The 14,149-nt window shown below is 39.2% G+C and overlaps 1 protein-coding gene and 2 pseudogenes across 4 annotated transcripts in view; 2 read left to right on the plus strand and 1 right to left on the minus strand.

Moving 5' to 3' along the window:
• The first annotated feature begins 6,424 nt into the window (after positions 1–6,424).
• On the plus strand, positions 6,425–7,555 carry LOC140505474 (glyceraldehyde-3-phosphate dehydrogenase pseudogene; annotated as a pseudogene).
• Positions 7,556–9,041: 1,486 nt separating this feature from the next.
• Positions 9,042–14,149, minus strand: part of CEMIP2 (cell migration inducing hyaluronidase 2) — a 103,982-nt gene continuing 98,874 nt past the window's right edge. For all 4 annotated transcript variants that reach the window (XM_072611477.1, XM_072611467.1, XM_072611487.1 and 1 more), the window contains 2 exons: positions 12,852–12,955; positions 9,042–10,993 (listed from right to left, as the gene is read on the minus strand). In XM_072611477.1, coding sequence (XP_072467578.1) covers positions 10,797–10,993; positions 12,852–12,955 — 301 coding nt within the window. In that variant the 3' untranslated portion in view covers positions 9,042–10,796. The remainder of the gene's footprint in view (positions 10,994–12,851; positions 12,956–14,149) is intronic.
• LOC140521799 (U6 spliceosomal RNA) lies at positions 11,412–11,506 on the plus strand (annotated as a pseudogene).

Consider the following 14,149-nt stretch of genomic DNA (forward strand, 5'->3'; position numbering starts at 1 on the left):
GAACATTTCTAATCATTGAAACTCTGGAAAGTTTCATCTCTTCCATCCTGGGAAAGGAAAGAATGGTAAAAATGAAAGCAGGCTGTAAGTCACCTAGGAGTACTGCTAATGTCCCCTGTCTGGAATTCATTCCCTCACCTCTGCCCTGCAGAATTTCTAACTTCCTACAAAAAGTACCAAGAATCCCTTTGTACAGCTTTGTTGAGATGGGAGGCGAGTAACGAGATTCTGGGCTCACATGGACTTAACTTTGAAATGCAAAGGAAAAAAAAACAGTGTCTAAAGCAGCTAAAGCAGAAGACTGCTTCTCTTCCAATTTCTTAAAGGTCACAAAGGAAAGGGTCCTTCCAATAGAAGTCTAGCCTTATTGGGCCTCAGTTAGGAACAGATCCAGTCACTGGAGACCAGTCAGAGGAGCTCACTACATTCTCCTATTCAAGAAGTTGTCTCTCAGCAAGGCAAGGTTCATTGGCTAATGAAGATCTATGCCCTATAATTTCATCAGGTGAAGAGGAGACTTCCCTCTGATCACATTGTTTTGTATTTTATTTTGCTAATTGCTACATCTGATGGCCTATTGTCAGTCTTTTTCTTTTTTTTTAACTTCTCTGCAGCACCTGACACTGTCAACCACCCTTCTTCTGAATACTCTCTCCTTCCTGAGCATTTAACATACTTCTCTGATCTTAATTCTTCTACTCGTCTGATGGCTCTTAACAGTCTTCTTTTCCGGATAATCTTCCAGGTCCTTCCTCAACCACAAATTTCTCATAGGGTTCTGTCCTGGGCCTTGTTTTCTTTTCATTAGGTTTTCTCTTGTTTGATGATCTCATTAGCTCCCTGCCTAGAGTCAGGAAGACCTGAGTTCAAATCCAGCTTCAGATACTTACTAGCTGTGTGATCCTCTGCAAGTAACTTAACTTCTGTTTGCCTTGGTTTCCTCATCTGTAAAATGGGGATTAGTTATAGCACCTTCCTCCCAGGGTTGTTGTGAGAATCAAATGAGTAAGTTATTGTAAAGCACTTGAGTCAGTGCCATATAAATGTTAGCAAAAAAACTCTCAATTTGCCTCAGTCTCCCCAACTGTAAACTGGGAATAGTAATAGCACCTACCTCCCCAAACTGTGGTGAAGCTCAATTGAGATGATACAGTGACTGGCAGGTTATAAGCACTTAATATTTCCTTCTCTCTTCCTTGCAGCTCTAGGTCTGTGATTCTATAATATAGTCTGCTGATAGAGGAGGAAGGTGTGACACACAGATAGATAATGGTGGTGTATGTAATGGAGGTTTGTTTCTATCTGAGATATAGACTCTATTGATGTGCTTGACTTAGGCAACCTCTCCATGTGGAGGAGGCTAGGGCACAGGAAAATCATGACACCAGGTGGGAGTAGGGGATTAGAGAGGTGATAGACAATGTATGGTTGGCAGGAGCCCTTTGTGACTGGCTGCCTAACCAGAACTGCTGGCATCTTCAAAAAGCCTGAATCAGCTAAATGATCTTCTCTCTTTGTCTCATTAACATGTGGGGGAGTTTTTTGGCTCTTCTGCTCAGGAGACCATGTGGTAAGGGGGAAGCACTTTGGCCTTCTCTACTCTGAGGCCGTATAGCCCCAAGAAGTAAACCTTGGTCCTTTGTCCTTTCTACATTAGGTGAAGAGAGTGGAATGTCTAACTTGGGAGTTTGAAAGGTTAGGAGAGCAACCATAGGAATTTGGAGCTGGAATCCGGACCAAGATTTACAGCCAATGTTGCATAGATGCCCTGAAGAACTCACTTTTGGCATTACAGTCCAAGGGAAAGATTCACCCAACAGGCATGCCATATCTGGACAAAAACTTGGTGAGACAAATTCCATGTAGGAACTGAGCTAAATTATGAGACTTATTCCTCCCAGTCCAGGGGAGATTATGCCTCAGTGTGTTGGGGGAAATGTTCATACTTTTTTTGTTATATCTTTGAAGTAAATATCACCTTGTAAAAGCTAATTGATAGTAAATAGTTAAATGGTATTGGGGTTTTAGTCACAGGCCCCTAACCGTGGGAGAACATAATCAGTAAGGGCTTGAAATGATGACAGTAGAGAAAAGATATCCTTTTCATTTAGTTTTATCCCCAAGAATTCCAAAAGAAGATACAGAAATATGACTCTGGGAGAGAAAAGCCAGAGCACACCTGCTATACACACAAGAGTGCCGATTAACAGAGCACCAATCAGCTTGATCAGATTATAAAAGATAGACCTTTGTCTGGAGGCATCTGAAGGGCACCTCCTATGGAAATAAGCATGCACACTGCACTGTGCTGTGAGGACGCATGAAACTCCTCTGATTGGTTGTCATTGACTAGGCTGCTTCTGGGATAAGTGGCAACTGAGAATGTCTTATTGGAATTACTGCTGATGTCCTGTTAAAGAAAGCTGATCATGCTTCTCTCCCTTCCCCTCTTTCTACAGCTTCCTTCCCTTGTCTTCCCCTCCTCCTGGTCTTTCTCTCTCCCTTCTCACTTTTACTTTCTCTTCTTCCTTTTTCTTCTCCTTTGGGCCAGAGCTAGATAAGAACACAGCAATCAGTGGGGAGAAAAAATTTCTGTAACCATCCCCAGGAGTGGATGAAGGTAGTTGCAGGCAAAGCACATGATAAGTTGTGTGTGCTTACCTAGATAGCATGACTTTCTTCCACCTCAGATTCCTGATGCTTTCTCATGTTCCTACTCTTTTTTCTGAAAAGATAACACATTGGTAAAGTTACTGTAGGAGTACATGGAAAAGGTAGGTATGTGCTTCTGCTTGGCCTTAAAAAAAGAGATCCTGAGTGAACTTTTCCAGTCTTGAGAGTTACTGGAGGACTGGAATCATGAACCATGCCAAGGTGATAAGTGTTGGAGGGTAGGGGGACAGTAGAACTGGAACTTGTTCAGACAGCACCCAGTTGACATGAAAGGGACTGCTTATTCAGCAGTACCAGAGTTGTGTTTACCTTCAGGAGAAATCTAATGGGATATTTGAATGTTTTGTGATTCTATCTCTGTTTCCAGGTGCCTTTGGGTCTTCTGCATTTTCTGTACAGGGAAAATAAAGACTATCCACTGCTGAGGTGACAAATAGAGAGAGAGAGAGAGAGAGAGAGAATATAGATAGGTCTAGTATGCACAGATGTAAGGGATCCTGATATGCACATTTGGGGCACCTATCATCTCTATATCATGAGTATATAAAAACGGTTCCCCAGAGTGAATGGTCCCTTGGGACAAGACTCCTGGATTTGACTGAGTCCATGAGAGCCCAGAATCTTTTGGAAGGAACTTTAGGCCATGCATTGAATGCAACAGTGCCTTAGAGAAATTCAAAATAAAATATTATATGAAATCTGAGAAATTAGGGAAGACTTCATGTAGGAGGTGGCATTTTGTAAAATTCAGAGACAGAAGGGACTGAAGAGGTGACTTCGAAAGTTCCTTTCAGCTCAGAATATATGATCCTATGAGCTTTGGTCCTGTGAGATTCTAGGCTAAGTTAAAACAACTTGCTTAAGGTCATGCATCTAGCAGATAAAAGACCCAAGTCTTCTGCTAACATTTAATCTCTTTCCAGTATGACTTCGTAAGAGCTGGCCTTTAAAGGATACATAGGATATTACTAGACAACAGAGGAGAGAATGCATTCTAGAAAATTCTAGAAACAGAAAACTGAAAAGATCAAGAAATAGGGGATAGAGTACTGCACTTAGGGTCCAGAAGACTAGGGTTTGAATCCTGCCTCAGACAGATGAGTTGCATGACCCCAGGCAAGTCATTTTGATTCTCTGGGCCTCATTTTCCTTATTTGTAAAACTGAACTCCTTAGCTTCAAAAGTCACTTTCAGCTCTAAATTCATGATCCTATGAAATAGAAAAAGGCAAAGAGACGAGATAACCCAGGACATGTTCAAAAGACCGATAAGTCCAGTTTGCCTAAAATTTAAAGTATACCATGTATACAGTATTGTACCATGATATAATACTATAAAAGACTCTATTAAAGGATAACAGATATAAGAAGTCAGTGAAATACGAGAAGATTTGAATGACTTGAATCAGAGTGAAGAAAGCAAAACCAAAAAAATAATACACACAAAGACTATAATGATATAAATAAAGGCAGCCCTAAAAAGGCAGCAACATTCGGATCCAACAGGACAAGCAATGCTGGTACTGACTAAGGTTAAAACACATGTCCATCCTTTCCATTAACAAGGAGTGGAAAGTGACGTGTATCAACAGTCACAATCATTGTCATATAGGCGTTCTCAACCTTTTCTTCGGCAGTCTGGTAAAACCTTTAGGCCCATTCTCAGAATTATATTATTAAAGGTATAAAAAAAATACACAGGGTTACAAAGGAAACCAAGTATATTGAAATATATATTTTTTATAGTTCATGGAACCCAGATTAATAAGTTCTGCAAAGTCCAAAAGGCAATTTTTCCTCCAACATACTTTGTAGGTACCAGGGTAAGGATGTAAGGTATTAGTTCAGATATGGTTACTGGGTCAAAAAAAGTGTAGCCATTTTTAAACTTGAAAAAATAAAACAATTATAAAGATGGGAGCAGGACCTTGTCATGAAGGGTCTTAAATGTCAGGCTAAGGAGATTGAGCTTTACTTGGTCATCATAGGGAACCACTGAAGGATTTTGAGCAAAGGGATGACATGAATGGCAGTATGGGTAAGATGAGTGTCTCAGATACGTTCTTTGTTTGATGAGAAGGTTAGAAAAATAAAATGGAAAATTGGAGTTTCCTTGCCCTGTCTCTCTCCACCCCGCTACATTCTCATTTATTTAGTCTTAAATTTGAGACAGGAAGTTGGCATAAAGACCAAAGAAGACTAATTATTTGGTTTATTAAATAGATCAAATGAAAAGCAAAAGGCTAGATTGGCAATAAGAGCCATTCTTGAGTTACTTTAGTAGATTAGGATGTAATAAACCTAACGATAAGGTTGTTATTGGGATTGGTTATCTTGAGATACAATTTGCCTCACCCCTAGCAGGTGACTCTACCTCTTTATCCCCTTTTCTAAGGAGACACAGCTGCCTGAGCCCTGGGATGATTCCCCTCTGAGGCCAACTCAGTAACTGGTGAGAAATCCCTACCTTGAACCTCCACAGCATGAGAAGGCCCAGGCTCACTGCTCATACTATCGGCTTATCCTCCCACCTGCCCCACCTTCACACCAGATCCCCTGGAGATGACATTAATATAATCTACCTGAACTCGTTGCTCAATGAGGAGCATATGAAATACCCTCTAAAATTCTCTCTGATTTATCTCTCTCCCCTCATATATATAATATATATACATATATATGATATATATATATGTATACACATTGTATATGTATATGTATGTATATATGTGTACACACACACACACACACACACACACACACACACATATATGTGCCCAACTCTTTGTGACCCTATTCAAGGTTTTCTTGACAAAAATACTGGAATGGTTTGCCATTTCTTTCTCCAGTTCATTTGACAGATGAGAAAACTAAGGCAAACAGGGTTAAGCGACTTGTTCAGAGTTACAAAACTAGTGAGAATCTGAGGTCAGATTTGAATTAAGGAAGATGAATCTTCCTGATTCCAGGCCCAACACTGTACCACCTATATGCTACATAACCATGAACAGATCATTTCACCCCTCTCAGCATGTTTCTTCATCTGTAAAATGAGGTTAATGATTTTTGCCCACTGCCCTAGGTTGGTGTGATGGGAAAAAAAAGGTTGAGAGGGAGGAAGAAAATTTGAAACTCATTTTTTTTAATGGCTATTTAAATGGTCTTTACATGTAATTAAGAAAAAATATTTAATTTTTCCTAAAAAAGAAAAAAGGGTCTTGTAAATTGAAAGATGACTATACTAACCATGAAGCCTACAGTCTGAGGGCTCATGGGGTTAACAGGGATAACAGAGATGCGACTTGAGGGAATGGAACATAGGAAGAATACATTTTGAGTGGGGGAAGGAGAAAAAGTAGAAAAGATGCAGTAGTTTGGGGACATGCTTAGCCTATAAAGGAGAGAGGGGACTATTAGCAGAAATAAGGAAGGATAGCAGAGAAAGAAGGATAAGGAATAACTCAAGTCACTCTTCATCCATGTATCAACTTTGCCCTTGACTAGGCTTGCCTCTCCATAATTCTAGCTTATTTTCTGGCAAACTTCCTCTCTATCCACATCTCTTAGAGAAAACAGAGTGCAAAGGGCTAGTAAAAGCAATTAGGGACTGAAAGATAATCTTAAAATGAGTCAGTCCATTTTCAGTTTTTCTCCCAAGCTTGGTGCTATGATATGCTGCTCCTGTCACATCCCCAAAACAAGATGGTGAAGGTCAGAGTCAAGGATTTGGCCATATTGGACACCTGGTGACAAGGGCTGCATTCACCTCAGGTAGAGTAGACATTGTGGTCATCAATGTCCCCTTGACCTCAACCACATGGTTTGTGTGTTTCAATATGATTCCACCCACGGCAAGTTCAAGGGCATTGTCAAGGCTGAGAATGGAAAAGCCATCACCATTTTCCAAGAACAGGATCCTACCCATATTAAATGGAGAGGTGATGGAGCCAAATATATTGTAGAGTCTACTGGAGTCTTTACCACCATGGAAAAGGCTGGAGCTCACTTGAAGGGTGAAACCAAACAGGTCATCATCTCTGCCCCTTCTGCTGATGCCCCAATATTCATGATGAGAGTGAACCATGAGAAATATGATAATTCCCTTAAGCTTGTCAGTAATGTTTTCTGCACTACCAACTGCTTGGCCTCCTTGGCCAAGGTCATTTATGACAGCTTTGGCATTGTGCAAGGACTCATGACTACAGTCCATGCCCTTACTGCTACCCAGAAGGCAGTAGATGACCCCTCTGGTAAGTATGTGGTGTGCTGCTGCCCAAAATATCATCCCTGCTTCCACTGGTGCTGCTAAGGCTATAGGCAAGGTCATATCTGAACTGAATGGGAAGCTCACAGGCACAGCCTTCCATGTTCCTACTGACAATGTATCTGTTGTAGATTTGCCCTGCCACATGGAGAAACCTGCCAAATATGATATCAAGAACGTGGTGAAGCAAGCATCAGAGGGACCCTGAAAGGCATCTTGGGCACAGAGGACCAAGATGTATCCTGTGATTTTAACAGCAACACCCATTCTTCTATTTTTGATGATAGTGCTGGCATTGCCCTCAAAAACCATTTTGTCAAGCTCATTTCTTGGTATGAAAATGAGTATGGTTATAGCAACCATGTAGTAGACCTCATGGTATACATGGTCTCCAAGGAGTAAAGTGGAAAGTCATGGACCTTCATTTATCCCCAGCCAAAAAAAAGGAGATCTACCACTGGGGAGCCTACATTCCTAATCCATGTTCTTATACTGAGGATCCCATATCCCATTTACATCCTTGTCCCAATATACCCCTGTAGTAGAGAGAAGCCTAGAGTCCTCTATTATGTACCATCAATAAAGTCACCACATTCAGTGCAAAAATAAAATGAGTCACACTGGGTCTCAGTTTCCTTATTTGAAAAAAAAAATGTTATGGGGTGGGATGATCTAAGGTCCTGTCTAGCCCTAATACTAATTATGTGAATTTAACATTTTTTTATTAATTTGTTGCAAAACAACCAAAGGGAATAATCAATTGGCTTTAATGAAAATTTTGAGATCGTCCGTGATGTTTTTCTTGAGTCAGAACTAGCAGAGATAACTTGGATTCTGCTATAGCTGCTAACATCTTAGGCGGCACTATTATACTCTTGTTTATGAAAAGACAGAATGCTGTGTATAGTGAGGAAACTAAGGCACAGAGGCATTTAGTGGCTTCTGTGGTCTTTTTCAGGTCTAAATCTATGACCCTACAATCATTTCAGCTGAACTGATACAGATGATGACGATATTTTCTATCTCTTAAGGAATGCCCAATTCAAGATCTATTCTTTCCTACTGCTTGCCTCCAATCCATTTCCTTCTTTCTGAATTAAACATTTCTGGTTAATGGTGTGAGAATGTTCATTTCTGATGAATCAACAGAAAGGGGGCCATAAATACTAGAGAGTCTAAACATCAGCTTTGAGAATGCTTGAGTCCAAATATTACAGGACTGACTTAGCCTTTCATCTCTCATTCAAGGAAACTGAGTTTGATATGTCATCTCTCAGGTGGTAGGAAGGGATCTTTCAACAAAACCTTAAAACATGCTGAGGACACTTAAGATCACCTTGCATTTCTCATTATAGCACCACATTTCTTTTTTTTTATTTTCGGGGGACAGAGAAGCAGGAATGAACCAAATACCTCATCTAGTTGAGAGCTACCATCTGCTTGAAATGCATGGATCAGTTTACATGACTGAACTTGTTTAAAAAAAAAAAAAGCTAACAAGTGGTGCATAAGACTATTCATGTAAAGGTTATCCAAATAAATCGTTATTACACCCTATTTTGATTTATGGCAAGCATTATAAAGCAATGTGAGATGCTCAAATAAAAAAGCATGCCTACAATAATTTCATTTTAATCACAAAGAAATATTTATTGTTAGGGTGCTGGACTAGAGTCCAGGACTAGGGAATTATGGGTATTTTTGTGGTTTAGATCAGATGTGGTTTCCATTATTACCTAATAAAAGTTCTCCTTTCTGGACAGTTGCCTTTCCTTCCTTCTTTCAGTAAAGTCTTTACATTTGCTTTCTTGAAGAAACATCCATGCTACCCTGACTCCTCTCAATGATGATCTAACTTGTGGATTGGTGGCATCAAAAAACTGGGGAAAAGAAAGCTCATGGAGTCTCATTATGAGTGGCTCCTTTTGTCCATCTGGATAAAAAAGCCTACTCCCAAAACAGAGCTGTCAAACTACTTGGATCACAGAGAAGTTCACAAACCTATGTCCCTCTTCCAAGTCCCAATCCACCATGATTCATAGCCAAGTACTTACCTCATCCCCATTCAAGGTAAACTTGATTAAAGAATAAAACTGAGCACAATGTTTTTACAATTGGAAAAGTTTTATTGGTAGCACTTTGAGGTAGCGTACTTTGTAAAATAATAGAAAGAGTCAGAGCTGCTCATCAATTTCCCCTTTACTCAAAGGCACTGTCATGCCCACCCCTGCATATGGTTGAAGAAAGTGAAGTTGTATGTATCAATGCTCAACCCCTTCCCCTAACTCCATCTCCCCTAGCAATCCCAACCCACCCCTACCCTCACTTGTTTTATTTATAAAACCTGATTAACTCAGTGACAAAGAACCCAGCTACCAACCTATTGATTTCTTTTTCCTATTGGATTAGCAGTGTAATATAATGGAAAGAACACTAGATTGGAGGCAGAGGACCTGGGTTTGAATCCTGGCTCTTACACATATGATCTCTGTGACCATGGGCAAGTCACTCTCTCCCTCAGCTTCCTTATTCATGAAATGAAGGGTTTGGATTAGATGATCTCTAAAGTTCCTTCCAGTTCTAAATCTAGTATCCTATAATCTGTTGCGTAAAGGGTCTAGCCACTCTCCTTGCTGAATGGAACCCTCTTTAGCATCCATGAGAATGCCATGCATATAACTGGAGAGTGAAATAGGATAGGGTTACCACTTTGTTCTACTTAATCTCAAAACTGTGATAAATCAAGATAACCTACTCTTTCTAGACTATCAAGAGGTCTAGTTCTACACTTCTTCCATGAGATCTGGGGCTTCAGAACAGATCCAGAAGCTTATTCCTTTACTGTTGGGAATAACCAGGTCAGGAGGTAGCTAGCTTCCTAGGACCCTCAGGCAGATCTGTGAGCGGAAGGCTTAAGCATCACTGGAGCCCAAGCAAGACCCAAGGTTCGAAAAAGTCACAGGTCAGGAAGAGAGCCTGATTATTAAATATGAGTAACAAATGTAAATATCCAACTTAGCACTGCACGTAAGACACAAATATTTATATAGCTAGAGCAGGCTAAGGATTAAAGCTGCAACATGGTCCCAATCAACTTCAAACTTTAATACTGGAATTTTGAAAAGTCGCCTGATGTTCATAGGTTAAGAAATTCTTACCTCAAAAATAGCCCTTTCTTCCCAATTCATTTCACTATTTGAAAACTGAACACACACACACACATGCATACATACACACACAGATACACACACACACACATACACACACCACAAACTCAGTGTAGAAGTGAACAGTGACTCCATCCTGACAAGGACAGAAGCCACGCCTGAGCTGCCACTTTAAAAACTAAGAAGAATAAAGTCAGTCAGTAACACGTAAAATCCTCAAAGTCTGCCTGGAGACAGGCACAAAAGAATCATCTCGACGTGCCACCTGATGAGTTCAAATGGCTACAACACACACAACTGAATGTCAGACTTCAAGTAATCCAAGGTGCACCAAGATGCCCCCAAATAGTCTCAGGCACGTTCTTGTGGACACCCCAGGTTTCTCCAAAATACAAAAAGTAGAAAACTGTGTACAGTAAATACAAACTAGGATGGGGGGGAGAGGGAAAGGCATCAAGGGAAAGGGAGAAGAGACACTCTCTGAATAAACTGACTTTACAAATAGGAATAAATTCTTTAACATTTTGTACGATGAGAAGGTGCACAGACTGGCGCCGAAGCTGTCAATTCATGTTTCTTTCTGTCGCAAACAGTAAAATGATTTCCTCAGGTTTTAACAGTGTCATTTAAAATGCCATAAATTAAATAAGTTAGTTCACATTTTCCCTTAGCGCTTAAGTTCCATTTTAGTCTCTAATGTGCTCTTGAAGCTCTCTTTAAAAGTTCGAAGTCTCTTCTTCGGATACTGTTGAGTTTGTCGCAGCCATACTCTTCCAGTTGTAAAGGTATGTATTTTTCAAGCAGCCCTAGGCCCTGTCCAGCAGGACTGGTAAACAGCTTAGTCCACGCTGGTTTAAAGTTTCTGCTGAATCCCAGAAATACTAGACTCCCTGCAACATAAGAGCCCAGTTATTAGCTACAAAGTTCTATGTAAGGCCAGAGGGTGGTCAAGCCAGAGATAGCCATAAAAACCACATTCACTTATGTCAGCAAAATAACCACCCAGTAGCAAGTAACAAAATACATTCCCATACATTTCTTTTAAAAAGCCCTTTCACTTTTAAATTAAAGCATGTTTGCCCTTATCTGAAGGATACTTCCCTATTTCCTCTGACTTCCCTGTTCAAAACACTCCTCTCTGGCTATTAATCTTCTATATATTTTGTCTTCCTCTATTAGAATATAAGTTCCTCAAGGGCAAGGACTTTCTTCTTGCTTGTATCTATATCAGCCTTGTTGACACATTATCTGATAGGCACATAATAAATGCTTTCAGAAGGTGTAATATCTCATTAATATCCTTTTCATGTGCTTGCTTTGGCAGCACAGATGGAGTGATATAGAGATTAGCACAGCCCTTGTGCAAGGATGACACGCAAATATGTGAAGCATTCCATATTTTTGTAGGAGGGGAAGAGGAGCGGGGGGTGCTCATAGAAAGGAGGGAAGATTTGGGGAGGAGGTAGTCAGAAACAAGACACTTTTGAGGAAGGACAGTAAAGGGAGAGAGAACAGAATAAAAGTGGGGAAACAGGATAGAGGGAAATACAGTTAACAATTATAACTGTGAAAAAAGTTTGGAGCAAGTTTCTCTGAAAAAGGCCCCATCTCTCAAATATATGGAGAAATGAATCAAATTCATAAAAATAATAACCATTTCCCAAATGAAAAGTGATCAAAAAATAGGTTTTTTGATAGAGTGAAAAAATGCTCTAAATCACTATTAATTGGAGAAATGCAAATTAAAATTCTGAGGTACTACCTCACACCTCTTAGATCGGCTAATAGGCTAGAAAAGAAAAAATGACAAATGTTGGAGGAGATATGGGAAAATGGAGATACTAATGGTCTATTGGTGGAGTTGTGAATTGATTCAACTATTATGTAGAACAACTTGGAATTATAAACAAAGACCTATAAAATCACGGATACCCTTTGACCCAGCAATACCAGTACGAGGTCTATATCCCAAAAGAGATTTAAAAAAAAAAAAAAAAGGACCATATGTCCAAAAATATTTATAGCAGCTCTTTTCCGGTGACAAAGAATTGAAAACTGAGGAGATGCCCATCTAGTGGGGAATGGCTGAACAAGTTACATATATGAGTGTGATGGGCTAGATACTCTCAGAAAAACCTAGAAAGACTTACATGAACTGATGCAAAGTGAAACAAGTAGAACCAGGAGAAAATTGTGCAACGATACTGTAAGATGATCAACTATGAATGACTTAGCTATTCTCAGTAATCCAATAATCGAGTACAACTCTGAAGGACTTATGATGAAAAATGCTATCCATCTCTAGAGAAAAAACTGATGGAATGTGAATACAGATTCAACGCATGCTTTTTAAATTTTATTTTTCTTGAGTTTTTTAATTTTGGTCTAGGTTTTCTTTTACAACACTAATATGAAAATGTTTTGTATGACTACACATATATAGCTTACATCAAACTGTTTGTCTTGTAATGAGAAGGGAGGGAGGGAGAGAGAGAATTTGGAACTCAATTTTAAAAATAAATATTAAAAGTTATATTTTTTTACATATGATTGGGGAAAAATAAAATACTAACCAAAAAAAGACCCTTTTCATAAAGAACAGTTAATGATAGAAAAGGCAGGAAAAAAGAGGGTGTATACCTTTTAATTTTTATTACTTACTTTCATTGACAAGTTAAAGTTCCCAGTGAACATATAAAAATACACCTAAGTAAAAGCAACTTATCTACAAAAAATGTAAATACCAACCTTTGTTATGAAGATGAGCTGGTTTGTGTAATCCCAGAGGTATTAATGCTTCAGAAATATTCAGATTTTTAATTTCTCCTCTTGTGCTCAGTAAAACAATTGACCTATATTTTTAAAAATTTAGAATTTTTATTATCATTTAGTGAAATGTATGTATTATATACACACAAATTTCCTTCCATGCCCCTCATCTTTTCCAGTCTCATACCCCTTACCTTCTCATAAACTATCCCCAGCAGAGATAAAATTTAAACTTGGATAAGCCATAGATATTTTAGGTAAACTGAATTAGCGAATGGCTCAGGTTGTAACTCTTTTAATAGGGGATACAGATGCAATGTGTGATAGAAGCAGCCAGAACTCTCTTCCGAAGCTCAAGGAATCTCAGCAGCAGAATGTCTCAAAAACACTGAGTCTTAAGAAATGCTAAAGCTTTGATATGAATAGATGAGAGTTGTCCTGTCCAGGCCCATGGAATGCTTTTCAAGTATCTGCCCAGGAATTCAGTGACTCTAAAAAGGGATTCTTAACCTGAGGTGCATGCCCTCTCCCCCAAGCTATCTTTGGATAAATTTTAGACATTCTGTGAACTTGGATGGGATTATATATTCACACACATATTTTATTGACCTCTAACTGAAGTTTAGAATTATCTTCAATTAGGAATTTTTCCGAAAAAAGCATTATTTTGATATTGACCCCTTGGTCTCACCAGACTGTGAAAGGGGCCAATGGCACAAAAAGGGTTAAGAACTGCTACTCTAGAAGTTAAGCTTGGTAGCCCCAGGAGAGTATTCATGTGTACAGCCAAATCTTACTCCTAAAGAATTTGTATGCAGGATGATTTGTGAGTTTAAAGGATTATCTTGAATATCTGTGTCAAAATTCATATCACAGGCTGAATTCTTGGATGTTTTAGAATTAACTGTTTACAATACAACTTTAAAGAATAAAGCCCAGGAAAAGCTTCCTCCATAAGGGTAGCAATCTAAGACAGGAGAAGGGAGGAAATAGAAAAGGTATTTATCCTGGGGTCGGGATACTGGAGAAAGAAAGAGGGAGAAGGAAGGCTGAGGATAGGGAGAGGAAGGGAGGTAAGAAAACAGAGAGAGAGAGAGAGAAAGAGAGAGAGAAAGAGATCAAATAATCTGCTGAATAATGAAAATCAGAATATGTTAAGACTTGTTTCTGATGTCTACATAAAACATGTAAGATATATTGAGGACAATTCAAAAATGAAAAAGGCTTACAAAATAAAATGTGCATTTTGGGGGCTTTTCTCAACAAAAGCATGTGCA

The sequence above is a fragment of the Notamacropus eugenii genome, chromosome 1 (assembly GCF_028372415.1).
Source record: "Notamacropus eugenii isolate mMacEug1 chromosome 1, mMacEug1.pri_v2, whole genome shotgun sequence".
Classification (NCBI taxonomy): domain Eukaryota; kingdom Metazoa; phylum Chordata; class Mammalia; order Diprotodontia; family Macropodidae; genus Notamacropus; species Notamacropus eugenii.